The sequence below is a fragment of the Equus caballus genome, chromosome 26 (genome assembly GCF_041296265.1).
Source record: "Equus caballus isolate H_3958 breed thoroughbred chromosome 26, TB-T2T, whole genome shotgun sequence".
NCBI classification, from domain to species: Eukaryota; Metazoa; Chordata; class Mammalia; order Perissodactyla; family Equidae; genus Equus; species Equus caballus.
Window position 1 is genome coordinate 15136950 of NC_091709.1, and position 17256 is coordinate 15154205.

General features: G+C 36.4%; 1 protein-coding gene across 1 annotated transcript in view; it reads left to right on the plus strand.

Moving 5' to 3' along the window:
• The window catches only part of GBE1 (1,4-alpha-glucan branching enzyme 1), a 245737-nt gene that overhangs the window by 37020 nt on the left and 191461 nt on the right, over window positions 1–17256 (plus strand). Inside the window, 1 exon segment of the mRNA NM_001081940.3 lies at window positions 9937–10106. Coding sequence (NP_001075409.1) covers window positions 9937–10106 — 170 coding nt within the window.

Consider the following 17256-nt stretch of genomic DNA (forward strand, 5'->3'; position numbering starts at 1 on the left):
AAGTTCACATGGTTAGGACCTTAGAGTCAGTCTAGAACTTGTCTTCTGACTCCTTAAATTCCCTCTCTATTTTGGTGAGTATAGAATTTAGGACAGTGTCTGAATAACAGTGACATTCAATTTAAAAGATGCAAAGACCCAGCCATCATTGCTTTTAATGTTTGTTAATACAGTGAGTCACGTTAAGAACAAGATTCTCGTGGCGATTCAGAAGACGAGAGTTGCTTCTCAGCAGTTTAGTTGACTACACGTTCTCAAGAGCACAGCTCTGGTGCAGATGGGGGTCTACATTGTGGGGGGCTGAAAGCCCCTCTCTCTCCAACTCAAGCCTCTGGTCTTTGCCATGTAATTTTTCCAAGAGAAACCTGACCCCAGAACAGAGCTCTTTGAGCCAAGAGCTGTTGAAACGTTAAGTTAGATTTCTTCCTAGAAATCAGTAGACTAAGACTCTGTTAGCTCATGTTTCATATTACACAAGAGAAAATAAACTGAAAGGTCAGTTGAACAGTTACAGCATTGCCCTTTTCCAAGGTAATCAGCAGAGCATGTAGCAAAGACGTGAACAGGAGCGTGACTGGAAAGAGAGTGGCTGATAAAGAGGCTGCTGCTTCCAGTGTTGGGGACAACACTTGACACTTGCAGGCCTGACCAGATGGGCCATCTCGCAGGACCTCCCTTCAGTAATTCTGATTTATTACATTCGCGTGGTGTTCTTTTTCTAGTTAGGCAGTCAGGTTTTCACTTTGCCAGAAGCCCTCAGAAATTTTAGTATTGACCATTAATCATACCTTGGTAAACTGCAAGGGCAATATATTATTAATTTGTTTGCAACCAAGAGACAAGACATAGTGATGAAAATTAATTTCTAGCTACATTTTGTTAATTTATTCTAGTTAATTAATCTGTTAAGAAGTCAAAATATGTTTACATTAATGGCTATATAGTAGGTTCTTTAAGTTGTGTCATTGTGTCATTTCCAATATCCTACATGTAGAATTCTAGAAATAAGTACCTTAGTAAAATAATTGGAGAATTGTATAAGGCTTTCTAAGTAGTATCACTAAGTGGGGTATTTTCAGTTTTTCGTTAATTGAATAAGAACATTTCATGTTTATGATTTTGTAGGATGTAGAACTCCAAGGATGTCAGCAATAACCCTTCCTAACCCCCTTACCCCTATGGCCCAGGACCAGAATTAGGAAAGTACAATTAATAAATAACAGCTGCTATTTACTTTCAGGACTCTATTGTACATAGTAGCAACTCTAACTTTTAAAAGTTAACTTTTAACAGTTTTGAATTGACCTCATTCTCCTTCTCTCAAAAAAGAAAGATTTGATGATTTCTATATAATCATAATTTCTGCATAGATTTTATTAATTTGAAACTCAAAGAAGCCAAGTTGCATTTAACTTTAGGCCAAGTAAGAATAAAACTATTTAAATAGCTTTTATTCTATAGTGTCAGAAAATAAGAGATCAACTATTTGTTCTTAAATATGATCTGAGGATGTATTTATCAGATTGACCACAGTGCATTTGATTGTTTTTTAGAAATGGCATAAAATGAATTAGATTTTTTAAAAAGGTTAAAATTAGTAACACTTAATATTTGCTTGTAATTGAATTACTATCTAGATTTTATTATTGTACTATAATTAGCATGATAGAACTATTCCAGTTTGTTTTCAAGATTTTCTTGTTTTTTTGTTCTGCTTAGAAATCAATTTCTTGTTTAAAAAAAAAAGGAAAGTTTGGGTGGGTTAGTTATATATAAGCACAACAGCCCTGAGATGGATAGTATTATCTTTCAGTTTTATAAATGAGGAAGCTGAAACTCAGATCATTAAGTGAAAAATCTAAGGTCAGTTTGCTAATGAACCTACCAATAGAACCCAATCCTTTACTTCTAATATGTGTCCTTTTTAGTGTGTCATCACGCCTGGCACGTAGTAGGTGGTCCATACCAATTAGCCATAGACTAATTCCATATGTGAAACAACTCATTTAATTAAGGTCTAGTCCCAAACTCATGAACATAGGCATTGGTAAGGGTGGTGATAGTGAGAAAAACTGCTTGAGTAAAACCCACAGACATGCGTGATGCTGTCTATCAGTTTGAGTAGAGACGAGATGATGGGAATTAATTGTCTTCCACTCACTTTTTCTCAGTTCTGCAGAGTAGACCTCCAGCACAGAATAGTTTGCACGCATCTTAAATAGCACTGACTGCTGAGGGGGATGTATTTTGGCTCCTGGTGGCAGTTGGTGTCTTGACTGGGTCAATCACATCCCCCGATTTGCTGTTCACTTTGTGGTTCCCTACATTTGATCTTCATATAGCACCCAAGTCGATGAATCAACTTCTTTATGTGAGATAATGTATTTCCTTTCAAATGGTTGGTTGGTCACAGAGGACCTGCAGGAAGAAGGGTGAGGAATTTTTCTGAGGACTCCTCCCCATTTTCTGTCTCCTGTCGGTGAAAGTTTGTCCCATTGGGCCTTTGTTCCCCCACACATCTGTGTTTAGCATCTGGCCTCTTCCCGGAGCTGCTTGCAAGCCTTAGCCTTCTCAGGTCCAGGGAAACGAGCGCACAAAGCCTGGAGGGCCAGTGGGACTGAGGATCAGAGAGCGAGCGTTGTTCGGTTACAGTGGATTGTAGCTCCCTTATATTTTAAGAGACTGTTGTCTTTTCTATGTTGATCTTAAATCCAGCAATCATTGAATACATTTATTGCCTTGATAGTGTGTTATTTATTATTTCATGCGAACAGTATTGTAAGCATTTTAGGTGTATTATCTCATTTGATTATCAAAGCAACTTTATGAAGTAAGTTCTGTTATTATTCTCATTTCAGATTAGGAACTTTAGTCTTAGTTACAGCTGGTAAGAGGTAGGATTGGCATTCAAATGACAATATTTTGGGCAAAATAATCCTAATCTTAAACCTAAATCTGACCATTGTATCACCATTACATAGTCACAATTTGACAAGTGTTCAGTAAATATTTGTTTGTTGAGTACTTACTGTATGCTAGTATTTTAGGTGCTTGGGTATATCAGCATGCAAAACAGATCATTTTCCCTGACTTTGTGGAATTTAGTTCCTAGCTGCTGCTGTTTTCTGGTTATAAGCGTCTATCAGTGCCTCAGGTAATGCTTTCCCACTCTTTGCTTTTTGGGCTACTGTCTAGCACACGTAACAAAGAATGTCTTGAAGGCAGGGAATGTGATGTCTTTCGTCGCCTTGTTCTCAGTGACTAGCATGGTGCTGGGTGTATCATGGATGCTCAGTAATATCTGTGGAATAAGTGGATGGATTTTACCAGTCCTTGCTTGTCACTTTTACTTAAATGCTCCCATTTTTACTGTTTCCTAAAAGATGAAGTGTAGAGTGTGTGCTAAATTGGATACACAGTGGAAGTGCCACTGAGATTTTAAATGGAATTTTGAAAATGTATACATTTATTTGGTGATTAATGACTTAAACATTTAATAATATGAAATAGCACTCAAAAAGTAAGAAACCATGTGTACCAGGATGTCAATTTTTAAATTCTTTTTATTGATCAATCTTGTATAACAAGAGTCCACAAATGCCTGTGCTTTTCATATTCCGTCTATTTAATAAAGACTTCATTAATCTGTGGACTGTGCCTACTGAAATTCATCCTTCAGACTGCTCCCTTTACAGCCTGTCTCTGATCCTACCCGTTATCTCCACTGTAAAGTTTCAAAGGGTTTTTATTTTTCATTTAACTTATTATCTAGCTGAAAACCACCTTTCCCATCCTGGTTGCCCACTGGGTTCCTACCCATCCTCCTGCTCTGGCTACGCGCAGCTAGTCGTCACGTCGACAGGAACCGCCTAAGTTCTACACGTGTAATGCCCTTCTGTGTCTTTTTTCTGGCTGTCAAAATACACTACTCATCCTTCAAGATACAGCACAAATGCCAGCTACTCCCTAAAGCCTGCTCTAAACTCTTCTCCCTCTAATTCTTCCGTTGTCTTGCTTATTCTTCTGCTAACACTTGCTTATCTCAGCCCTGTCCTGTGTGAGTGAAGAGTCTTCCACTGGACTGACAGACTTCCTAAAGGACGGTTCTTGTTTTATGTAGTGGAATTATTAGCACACGATAAATATTTTTATCCTGTAGTAAATATGTGGTGTTTTTTTAATTAATGTTGACTGCTTATCCCTGGTTGAGGGACATCGACTGCTCACTTTAAGGTCTCAACTGCCTACACTTCATTTGACAGCCTTAACGTATAGATCATTTTGTATATTTTGGATATTTTTCGCTTGAAGAAGAAAGTTTCTGCCAGTCACCTTGAAGTCTTTTTTAAAGGCTGATTTAAAAAGCTGTTCTTTTCTTTCAGAAAATTTTCCATGCCGCCCTCCTTTAACCTTATTTCCCCCTTTTTTAGCTATTAAAAATTCCTATTGAGCTTTTACTTCTGTGCTTTTTCTTGACTCTAATCCACGTCTCCTCTAGCAAGCAGGTGACAATATAAGAGCAGATGACAGTATAAAATCTTGAAAATTAAGCCAGCAAGGAAGGAATTTCCCCCTGGGTCCCTTGGGTTTCAGGCCCACTCAGAAGCAGTTGAGAAAGGATGCTCCGTCGTAGACATTTCCAGATAAGGTATGATTCATCTCCCTCCCGTATCTCCTCTGCTCACAACCCTGCCTGAAATTAGAACTTCAGGACACATCTAGGATAAACTGTCTTCCAGGAACTTTAGCCTGTTTCCTTTTCTGCCCAAACTTCTCTCTTGCTGCTTCCCTAAAGTAGCTATTTTTTTTCCCCTGATCAATCCAGTCTACTTAATTTTCTTCCCAACTTTCCGTAATCCATACACTCAAGTCAATATGGAGTACCTAGTATGTGTTGTGTTAGTATGCCTATATTTGTAATTTTTCATAGCAGGAAAAAACAGTAAGGATTCTCAAACGCTTATGGACTTTGAGGGTGAGCAGTCCTTAATGTTTGCTAATAATTAACATGTACATGGAAATCTAAACAAGCATTAAAATTAAAAAAATTAAAATATTGATTAATGAATGAAAAAGTCTGTTACAGCATTGCCTATCACTGAGGTGGTGAGAAGTTGCAGCCGACAATTTCTGAGCACTTGCTGGCCAATGTGGGGCTGCATCCCAGAGTGATTTCACTGATTTCTTATAAACTATGAGTTTTTCCCCAATTAACAGGGGAAGAACTTAAGGAAAAGGGAGGTTAAGAGACATGTTCAAGGTCACATATAGGATGTAACAGAGTTAGGATTTGAACGTACCCTGTTTATTTCTAGAGACTAACCTGATTCTCTAAATTAAAAGATCGGTAGCCTTGTAAGTAAAACTTAAAGGGCTTTCTTTAAAAGCAAAATATACCTTTTAATTTGAGATTTTGTTTCTTGATTTACTTAATTTAATCACCTTTTGTGAGGAATGATGCTACATGTCTATTGCTTGTTACCTTCTTGACCTTGAACAACTTAGATATTTATCTGTGCCTCTATTTATTCCTTTGTAAAAAGAGGATTATAAACATCAAGTAAAGATTAAATCTGATAATATTTATAACATTTTATATCTATACAAAATGCTAGTTGGCAATACTAACTCCATTTAATGTTCTTGGTTACCAAGAATTTGACCCAGTTTTTAAATATCCTATAAATTCATAGCAAAATATTAAGAGAGACGACTGTAGTCGGAGAGGGCACAAGGCATGATGAGCTTGCTGTATCCTCAGGCGTTTTCTTTTTTGAGCCACAGTGATTTCAAAGTGGAATGTGTATTTCTGTATCAGAAGCTACAGGGCTGACCTTGAGGGAAGTCAAGATATTTAGTTAAAGTAATATCATGCTATAATCCTGTTTCCATTGAATTTTTAGTAAATGGGACATTTGTACATATCTTATGAAACTTCTTAAGAATGATTATTTTTTAAACTTATAAATTTGAAAATGTGTTTGAAAGATATTATAACCACATTGAAACTACTAGCACATTTATTTAACCTCCCGTTTATGTCTTTTTAAAAAATATCAGTAATTTTCCTTGTATTATAATACATATGTATGTATATATATATTTTTTTACCCTCAGTCCAAATTTATTTTGTTGATTGTTGCTTACTGTTTGGATATTTTATTGAATGTTATTACCTGTGATGTTTAATATGAATTAGAGTTTTAATACACCGAGAGTTATAGCTGAATGATATGCGTAAGAGAAAAACTCATTTTCTCACAGGACTTAGAGTGTAGGAGAGAGTTTGCATACTAGGACCTCATTAGATCTGTATATCTGATTTATTTATTCGTTTTGGTCTAGATCAGTATTTGAAGTATTTTGAAACAGTCGCCGATGTTTGAATTAGGGAGAGTTCATAGAAAAATCTGGAATTTTTTCAGTTCTTGAATCATTATCTGACTGGCAGAGCAAGCTTGGTAACTACGGACTGTAGCTATTACATAGGTGCTGCCACTTGTCGGTGGGGTTTGTGTTCTCCATCTCACCGCCGTTCCTTTCTGCATTGTTTTCCATACTCTGAGGCCTACCTCCTTGGTCATTCTTTTTTTTGGTTTGCTTGCTTGTTTGTTTTTTGTGAGGAAGATTCATCCTGAGCTAACATCTCTTGCCAATCTTCCTCTCTCTCTCTTTTTTTTGCTTGAGGAAGGTTAGCCCTGAGATAACATCTGTGCCGGCCTTCCTCTACTTTGTACGTGGGACGCCTCCACAGCATGGCTGATGAGCGAACCTAGGCTGCCAAAGCAGAGCAAACTTTAACCACTCCGCCGCAGGCCGGCCCCTTCCTTGGTCATTCTTTTATCATTAGCTTTGCACTTGTGTGGGGCCAGCTCCTCATCTTTATGATACCTGTCTGGCTCCTGTGAGCAGTTTAGTTTGTGTCCCCTGGAGTAAGGACTGTCAGTGAGACCAGGGTTATGTCATTTCATGAAAAGTAAATTTGTTTCAAATAATAGATTAAATGTAATCTGCATTTTTATAAAACCATGGCATGTGCGCTCACATGTCGGTGTGTGTCTTTGTGTGTGTTATGTATATATATATAGGACAAAAGGGGGTCGTATGTGAAATACTCCACCCACACCTGCCACTCCCGTATGCCGCTGCACCCCACTGATCAGATGCTGCAGCTTCTCTCTTCCTGTCTTTGAAGCAAACGCAGTGAGTGTGGTGCTAGGGAGGATTGAGGCCCCTGCCCCGCCCAGGCCATTGGAATCCAACCCCCAGTGCAGAGGAAGAGGCCTTGTGAAGGTGGGTGTACGTGCCATCCGTAGCTATGCCTGTTTTTCCTTATATAAATGGATGCTTTGTGGAAAACTGCTCTGCAGCGTCTTTCCTGAGCCCTCTGTTTTACATCTTCCTGTATCAGCACATTTCCCTCTCCCTGATCCTTCCTAATGGATCTTGTGTAATTTGTTGTTTGGATGTTCCACAGTTTATTCAGCCAGCCTCCCATTGTTGAACAGGTAGGTCATTGCCCATGGTTTGGTGTTATAAATAATGACATAATGATTATCGTTGTACACATGGGTTTTATTCCATCTCCCTTTCACTCATCTCTTGTTTTTTTTATAAATAAAATTTTTATTCTGTCCATTGAGATTCTTTTTTCGTTATCACATTCACATAGTTGCACAATTGTGTGGCCACAGTTCTATATTTAAAGACTCAGGGCCCAGCCACACTGCTGCAATGACTGTCCATTCCTCTGTGTGTGTGTTTAGTCTTTTAATTACCCAATTTTTATGGAAACTAGTCTTGTTTTCCTCCAAGAATGGTTCATTAGTGTCTTAGACTTAAAATTATTTTTAAATTTGATAATATTTAAAGAATTCCTTGGGTTTGAGAGGGAGCTTGTCTAATATAATATCCTTAGATTACTACTTTTCTTCTCAGAATTGTGTGGGCTTGTCTTTGTTATCTTTTGGTCTTCAATATAATGTTCTTTAGGAAAAAAAATGCCCCTCTCCTTGCTTTGATACTTGCTGTCTATAGAATTATTTCTTTATCCTTTGAGTTTCAGTAGCTTAAACTGGGAGATGTTGTGTGTACATGTTTGTGTGTTTCTTTGTTTTCCAAATTTTTCTTGAAACATTGCGTTCTTTTTAATATAAAGATTTAATTCTTTAAGAAAAAAATTCCAGTTTTACACCTTTTATATTTAGTTTTGTTCTTCAGAGTGACCAGCTATCCTTATTTGGATCATTTTTGTCAATACTGCTTATCTTTTAGCTTCTTTCAGTATATCCTGTATTCAATTTGTCTTTTTCTTCTCTATTTATCAATTTACAATTATTTATTCATTTAACTAATAATTTATTTTTTATATGTATATTCTGTTCCTTGTCAATTCTAATTTATTTATTATTTTTCAATAATATATTTTGTTTCTCCTTTTGTTTTCTTAGGTCTGCAATCTCATTTTACTTTTTGTTGTGCTGTTTTGTCATATAACCTCTCAGCTCTTATTTTGTTGAATTCATGGTTAAGTTGAAGTATAGTGTGAAACCTTTGTGGAAAGATTCGTTTTCTGTTCAGCTCAGTTGGAGTGTTCTTCAGTAGTCAGTTTCTCAAATGTCATATCCAGCCCCTGCTTGGATCCATGCCATCTTTCTGGGACTTTTATTGCTTGTCCTCAGGGTATGGGGAAATTGCTCAGTTCATTGCATAAATCTGGAACCTCAATGTCTGGTGGAGAGCACCTGCCACGTGCTTCACTTCTCCACTTTCACCAGTTTTGTCCTAGTTTGCTTCTCCCCAGATTTGGGGGTATTAGTGACGATAGTAGCATTCTTCTGGTGTACCAGTGCTGCATGTGGACTCCAGGGATCTGGCAGAGGGGCAGGAGCAGCCATGTGTTCTTCTTGCTCCTGCCTGGGAAGGAGTCTTCAATTTCTTCTCAAGGCTGCTAGCTTTTGTAGTTTGACATGATGTTATGTTCTTTTCATGCTTAGTTGCTGTGGAGCAGGGCTGGGCAAACTCCAGCCCAAAGGCCACATTTGCCAGCCACTTGTCTTTGTAAATAAAGTGTTAGTGGAACACAGCCACTCTCACTCATTTACATATTATCTGTGGCAACTTTCATGCTTGAGAGACCAGTTGAGTAGTTGTGACAGAGACCATATGGCTGGCAAAGCCTAAAATTTGTTTTCTATCTCTTAATGGAAAAGCTTGCTAAACCCTCTGCTGTAGGGTAATTTTATTTTTCTTGCTGGTTTTTGATTATTTTTCTTTCCTTTTCTTAGGAGTTAAAGGAGAGAGATGTAGGGATTCTGTAGGATTCTGTTTCATTATACTGTCTTGACCTAGAAGTTACTTGACAATATGATGACTTAAAAAAAATTCATGGGTGGGCCTGCCTGGTAGCATAGTGTTTAAGTTCGGGCACTCCACTTCGGTGGCCTGTGGCTGACAGGTTTGGATTCCAGGTGCGGACCTACACACTGCTTATCAAGCGATGCCGTGGAGGTGTCCCACATACAAAATAGAGGAAGATTGGCACAAATATTAGCTCAGTGACAATCTTCCTCAAGCAAAAAGAGGAAGATTGGTGATAGATGTTAGCTCAGGGCCAGTCTTCCTCACCAAAAAAAAATATAAATAAGTAAATCTCAAATCATGGATAACATAATCATCGTATTTCGTCTTTTATACCAAAATGCTTGAAATTACAAAAAACGTTAGTTGCATTAGTTCAGTTTATTTGAGATAAGAGATGATTTTATCCTATCAGGTAAGCTCTCCCAATAAATGAAATTATTCACATTTTTCCTCTTTAATGATGTCTTTTTTTTTTTCTTTCTCTGAATAAGAGTAAAGTAGCTACTTAATTACAGTAGCTTTTCTGGGAGACAATTTAATTTTCTAAGTTCTTTCTTTTGCGCTTTTTCAAAGGTATAACCGGTTTAGCCAGACTTTGGACAACATTGGAAAGAATGAAGGTGGTATTGACAAGTTTTCCAGAGGTTATGAATCATTTGGCGTCCACAGATGTGCTGACGGGGGCTTATACTGCAAAGAGTGGGCCCCGGGAGCAGAAGGAGTTTTTCTTACTGGAGACTTCAGTAAGTATTTTGAAAGCATTAAAGTCAGTGGTAATATTTTATTTATCTGTTTAAAACATAGACTTGTTTATTTCATGTATTTAACTATGTGAGGATTAATGATTACAAATATGCAAATTTTCAGATAGAGCTGTAGAACTTATTAAATCTTGACTTTCGTGTGGTACAGGCATTTCTGCTCTAATGTGATACATGTGTTCCTGAAAAACTTTATGTTCTGTAAAATCATGTACCAGAAATAACAGTTTATGAGAAAAATAGTGTCAGGCAGCCTACTTCAGCTTTACTTGCTATTGGTTTGTCAGAGCTTGCTAACAGTCTGCGTGAGAATATTGGCGTGGGTGGTGAGCTGGCGTTGTAGTTCTTGGATCCCGGATCGCCTAAGATCCTTTGCTGAGACCTCAGTAAAAGTAGACATCTAATCTAGGGGATAAACTTCATCACTCAATTCTTTTCCTTTTCCTTTTTATAGCACTGTGGGAAGTGTCTTCCCAGCCTTGTTATCTTTATGGAAAGCGTAGTGGTTCTAGAAGGAAGGAAGACCTGTATGTAAATAACTATAATACAATCTGCTCAGTTTTATTCTAGAAGTGTACATAAGTTAATATAATAGTGATAAGGAGGAAAGCTCTGTTTTAAAAGTGGGATAACTGCAAAATAGGCCTTGGCAAATTGTTGGTAATAGAAGGAAAGGAAATATCAGAATGATAATCCTTTAGTGCCATAGAGTGTTATGGTATTTAAAATTTAATTTTACTGGACTCAAAAGTCTACATGCTGTACTATTCACCTCATACGACTTTCTGGAAACAGCAAAACTATGGAGACAGAAAACAGAGTTGTCAGGGTTTGACGCTGGCAGGTTTGAGTTGATTACCGAGGAGCATGAGTGAACTTTTTGGGGTGATGGCAATGTTCTATGTCCTGATTGTGGTGGTGGTTACATAACTGCACACATTTGTTAAAATTTTTAGAACTGTACACGTAAAAGAGTGAATTTTACTGCCTGTACATTTACCTTAAGAAACCTGATTTTTTAAAAGTTTTCATTTTACATGTGTTGTCTAAGGCAGCACTGTCCAGTAGAAATATAATGCAAGCCACTTATGTAATTCAAACATTTTAGTAGCAATATTAAAAAAGTAAAAGAATAGACCGCCCCAGTGGCCTACTGGTTAACTTCATGCCGTCTGCTTCAGTAGCCCAGGGTTCGTGGGTTCGGATCCCAGGGCAGACCTCCATGTCACTTATCACGCTGTGCTGTGGCAGGCGTCCCACGTATAAAATGGAGGAAGATGGGCACAGATGTTAGCTCAGGGCCAGTCTTCCTCTTACACACACACACACACACACACACACACACACACACACACACAAAGTAAAAGGAGAAAAAAAATGAATGTTAATAATGATAAATTTTATTTAACCCAATATATCAAAATATTATTTTAATATGTAATCGATATCAAATTTGTTAATGAGATATTTTCATTCTTTTGTACTACATCTTCCAAATCTGGTATGTATTTTTTCATTGAAAATACTTGATCTCTATTTGTATTTAATAAAACTTTCAGTTTTTTTTAAAGTGCATACCCAAGTTTTTCGAAACATAATTAAAAATTCTAGTAACTGAATTGAGGAATAGTTTTAAAATTTCAATTTAATGAAGTAATTAAAATTAAATTTAAAATTCAGTTTCTCAGTTTCACTAACCTCATTTTAAGTGTTCAGTAGTCACCTGTGTGTAATGGCTCCCGTATTAGAAAGCACAGGTCTAAGGACTTGATACTCTGCAGTCCCCAGGTTAGGTGATGTCGGCTGCCTGTGTTTCTGGGAGTTATTGAAAACTTCAGGGAAGGTTCTGAGAAAGACCATGTGATCTGCTGATTCAGATTAACTTGGCTTGGTGATAATTATGAAATGTATTTTGAGGATAGGAAACTTCTCACTTAAATTATTATTAAAATTGTTATTAATAATTTTTTCTTATTTAAACTTGATTATTTCCTTATCTTCTCTAAGCAACTGCCTTGACTGCTAGTTTTCTAGATTTTTGTTAATAGACCATTTAGACGTCAACCTATAATGAAGGCACGTTTTAGCCTTCCATTGGTTCTTGTTACTGCTATTTCAAGATTGAGAGGACTTGACTGAGAGTGTTCAAGTTCACATTCTACCTAAAGACACCCAAACTACTCTAACAGCCTCAGTGAAAATTTGATACTTGCATTTGGTCCCCCCTTGCCCATATTTATGATGAAACCCACTAACTAGCTTTTGGAAATATAAAAATATGGGAAAGGAGCTATATGAAAGCTAGATTTGGAAGCTATGTAATGATTAACAATGATCTATTAAAAATTGTTCCCTGTGAATCTAGTTGGGCTGTATGTGCATTTGGAGACATATGTTTAAAAATTTTAAGTACTTGGGATTTAATGCTTAAATATTAAAAGTATAATAATTTTAAAATCTTTTGTAAAGAGAAAACTAAAAATTACTTAGTCCCTATTTTAATGTAAAAATGTCCTCTTTTATTTTTTCAACGTACATTGATTTTTAAAAGTTCTATCTTTTGTGAAGGTATATCGCATAATTTAAAATCTCTCTGCATCCTTTTTTTTTTACTCCCTGAGGAAGATTAGCCCTGAGCTAACATCTGCCAATCCTCCTCTTTTTTCTGAGGAAGACTGGCCCAGAGCTAACATCATGCCCATCTTCCTCTACTTTATATGTGGGAGGCCTACCACAGCATGGCTTGCCACGCGGTGCCATGTCAGCACTTGGGATCCGAACTGGTGAAACCCCGGGCCGCCAAAGCGGAATGTGCATGCTTAACCGCTGTGCCACCAGGCTGGCTTCTCTCCATATCCTTGAGATAGCATTCATCCAATTCTTTTCTTCTGTTTTTTTTTTTTTTTTGGCATGGAAAGATTTGCCCTGAGCTAACATCTGTTGCCTATCTTCCTCTTTTTTTTCCCCTCCCCAAATCCCAGTACATAGTTGTATATTGTAGTTGAAAGTCCTTCTAGTTCTTCTATGTGAGCCACTGCCACAGCAGGGCTACTGACAGATGAGTGGTGTGGTTCCGCAACTGAGAACCAAAGCCGGGCCACTGAAGCGGAGTGTGCCCAACTTTAACCCCTTGGCCATCAGGGCTGGCTCTCATTTGATTATTTTCAATCGACCAATATTTATTTAGTGTCTAAGGGCACATGACAAAGAGCGTCAGATTTAGTCAATGGGCCTTTATTTTTACTGGAGAGGTTGGAAAGACTAAGATAAAAGAAATTGTGATGGAAAATAGTTAACTGTTAAAATAGTTAACAGGCAGTATATTGAGAAAATTTAAATGTCCAATTTATTTTCTTATCTAGGTGAAAGGATATCTTCTTTTCTGCCCAGAGTTACAGAGTCTCAAGGTCACTTTATCCATCTTTTTCTCGCTAAAGAGCTTTGAATCTTAAGAAAAAAACTTTGAGAGTAGAACCAAAATTTTAGGTTAATAATGCATTTAAAAGAATATTTCTTTGGGAAAAAATGTACATGTGGGTATTAATTTAATATGACTGTGTAGAACACAGAATTTTGATGATGATGACAGCATAGCTGAAAAGATACCCACAAATAACTGAACTAATCATGTTTTTTTTAAACACAATTAAAGGATTCTATATTTCATTTTCCCCTTATTTACATAAAATCTACTTCTTTCTTCTTCGAAGAGTTCATCAAGAAGAGAGTTATTTTTCTTTGTTGAGTTTTTTTCACAGGATCAAAAATGGGTGAGACAGTTTTATTGTAAGTCTTCCAATGTATAAATTTGTACTAAACTGAAAGGATAAGAAAATCTGTGTTAATTAGCTAAAAAATTACAGTAGTTTTTTTAATTAAAAAATGCAAATGAAGATTTAATTAAAATGTTCTAGGTGGTTTTGCTAATGACATTAAAATGTTTTTAAAGCATTTAACTATATTCATATGACCTCATGTTTATTAGCTAAGTTGAAACAGCAATAAACTTAAAAGATTCTGTAGAAATAATCTCTGAATATAACACTGATCATTTTTAACAATTCTCTTTCTTACTTTGTCATCTTATGTAACAGTAAGCTTAGCTTCTGTATATGTACTTCAAGTTTCACCTAAAAAAATCCATGGCTTCTTTACCTAATGGCAGAGATTTAAGATGCAACATAATTTTAATTGTTTTTATCGTGGAAGTGTATATGTAGTTTAAAGCATTGCCTTTGTAACTATCTCTTCCTTCAACTGCAAAGATAATATAAAGCAGATCTTCAAAAACAGCAACAAAAATCTTATTTCTGCCAATAGATAAATTGGCTATTAGTAATTTTACCTAAAAAAGGAAATTTTCCTAATTCAGTCTTTATCTAAATGATTAGCTGTTTATATCTGATAATGTTTCAGAAGAAATTAAAAGTAAAGAATGTCTAGATTTTAATTCTGTATTATGGAAAATTATACCTGCAATCAAAATACTTTAGCAAATAGTTCTGATGTCTTTCTCCTCTTTTTATCGTTTTAGAAATCGCACTATACATTTTTCTGAGGGCCTATTCATAATATGGCTGCTGTTGTGTATGTTTGTTGTTCTAGTGTATTTTTTGCCAACTAACCTGAAAATATTTTAGGTACAACTGCTTAAAGTAGTCAAATATGAATGATCTTTAAGAAAGAAATTGCCCTGAATTGGTGTGTTCAAAAAAAAAAAATGATGGGATTGCAAGTTTGAAACCATCATTGAACTCTCTAAACACTGTTTTCATCTGGCTCAGTGGGATAAAGTGGTGATATTCCTCTTACTTGCCTAACTGGGTCACTCTGGAAACTGACTAGATTGCAAATGGGAAGACATTTTGTACATTAGTCAGTGCTGCAGAAATGTTAATTGACAAGATTGAAGAAATACTCTCATTTGCAAAGGTCTTTTTTTCTTATTAAAAAAATTACTATTTATTTCAAAAGGCAATTGAGCTTTGCAAGAGTCAAATGATTTTAGTCTCTGTTTTGCCCAAACTGAGGTGGATCTGGATTTGCCATCCACATTTTTAAAACTTGGAAAGCAGCTTCAATTTAAATATATTTCACATATTCTTCTTCATTTGTGTGAAAATGAAACAATCATTTCTTTTTCTTTCAATCATTTTTTAAGAAAATTAGCTTTTTAAGCAGCTAGCAACTGCTACAGCAACACAGGACAGTGGATAGGTAATGACATTCATCAACATTGGAATCTTACCATCCAAAAAGTATTTCTGGGTAAGCCAGAAAGCACTTTAAAGGTTTGAGATGAATTGCTAAAACTTTGAATCATCTTCAGTACAGCAAAGACTGATTCTTTAGAAAGTTAAATGTGATTTAAAATATACTTGGGGTTTTGCAAGTAAATCATGTTTATTGCAGGTTACTAAATAATTGAAGAAAACGAGCTCCTTTCCAGTAGCTAGATGATAATAAGTAGAGAGAAAGGCAGTAAACTACATATGTCAATATAAAATAATTGGGTTCCTATTCGCCATAACTGAAAACATTTCATTTAAAATTACTAAGTCTGGAAGCTAGGCACTTTTCAAATAACCTAAATGTCTATCATTGATAGACTGAAAAAAAGGGGGAAAAAACACCCTCATTTTTATGAAAAAAATACAGAAGAAAAGAAACCACAGATAGTTTTTCAGAGTGGGAAAAATACTAAGGAGAATTTTACCTTTTTCTAGATGAAATTTGTGTATAATTGAGTTTCTAGTTATATAGTTGCCAAGAAGTTTTACATCATTGCCAAAGACTTTATACTTCTTAATTCCATATGCTCTGACACAGTGCTACTCAAAGTGTACTCTGTGGACCAGTGTGGTTCCGTGCACTGTAACTGGTTTGCAGTGATATATTGTCAGAAATTGGGAGTAAGCATTTAGAAACTTTAATAACAGTTTGACAGAGTAATTTTATTTCTGTTGAACCTAATAATGATAGTTCAAAAATCGGGGCTTAAATTTTGCAAGTCTTTTTTTATTTTGATTTTCTAATAATTCCTTTTATCATATTTCACACAAGTATTGGCCTATAATAGACTGGAAAATTAAAAAAAAAAAGGAAACTGATTCATCATCATTGAAAGTTTGGGAAACACTGATCTGAAAATGAGTGATCATTATTTATGGTTTAGAGTCCCTGTAAGGTTGGAAGTGTAGAAAATCTAGTTCTGATGTCAGCCTCCTTTGTGTCCCCGTCCTTCACCTAAATCTGTGGTGGCTGTTAGTGAAGTTTCACTGTGGTGTCATGTTACCAAAAACTCCAACATTGTAATGACTTACAACAACAAAGGCTTATTTCTTGCTCATGTTGGCTATAGTCATCAGCCGTGGCTCTGTCCCAAGTGTCGCATTCTTTCCAGGATCAAGGGTGTTGGAGCAGCTCCAGTGTGGGACATGCTGATCTCATGGCAGAGAGAAAGGGCAATGGAGGAAGCCTGTCATGGCTCTAAAAGCTTCAGCTTAGAAGTGGCAGATGTGACTTGTACTTATTAACCAAATAATTTGGCTTAGCCTTATGTCAATGAGGCATGGAAGCAAAATCCTCTTTTGTGGAGGCTCATGAAAAATTAGGAACAATAATGTAAATGACCCCCGTGGCAAATAACACATTTTCATAATATAAAGTGTAAACGTTCCAGAGTTTTTGACATTGTAAATATCTTGTAGTCTTTTTTTGTGGCAGCGGATGGGCCCTGGTGAGGTAGGGTAGTGCTCCCTACTTAGATTGTTGAGAAGGTTTCTTTGGAATCTACTGACCTCTGGGTTCAAGTGGAACTTCAAGGAGTCTTCTATCAGGTAGATATTTTCAAGTCCCTGTGGGTTCTCTATGAATACATTTTTGTTATGTGGCTTCCCTTCAGTTTGGCTTACTGGAGATTGTGATATTTCTAGAAAGCAAATTTCTGGGGTGGTCTGGGGACTCTTGATATTGTTTATTTTGGCAAAAGGGTAGCAAACTACAAGGCAGAGGTCGAAGGCTTCAGGGCTGTTAATCAAACTGGCACCTGTGCTGAGAGATGACTTCTTTGATGTATGTGAACTTAGAATAACTGATCAGCCAATAGGTGTTTTGTAGAAAGTTGTCAGTA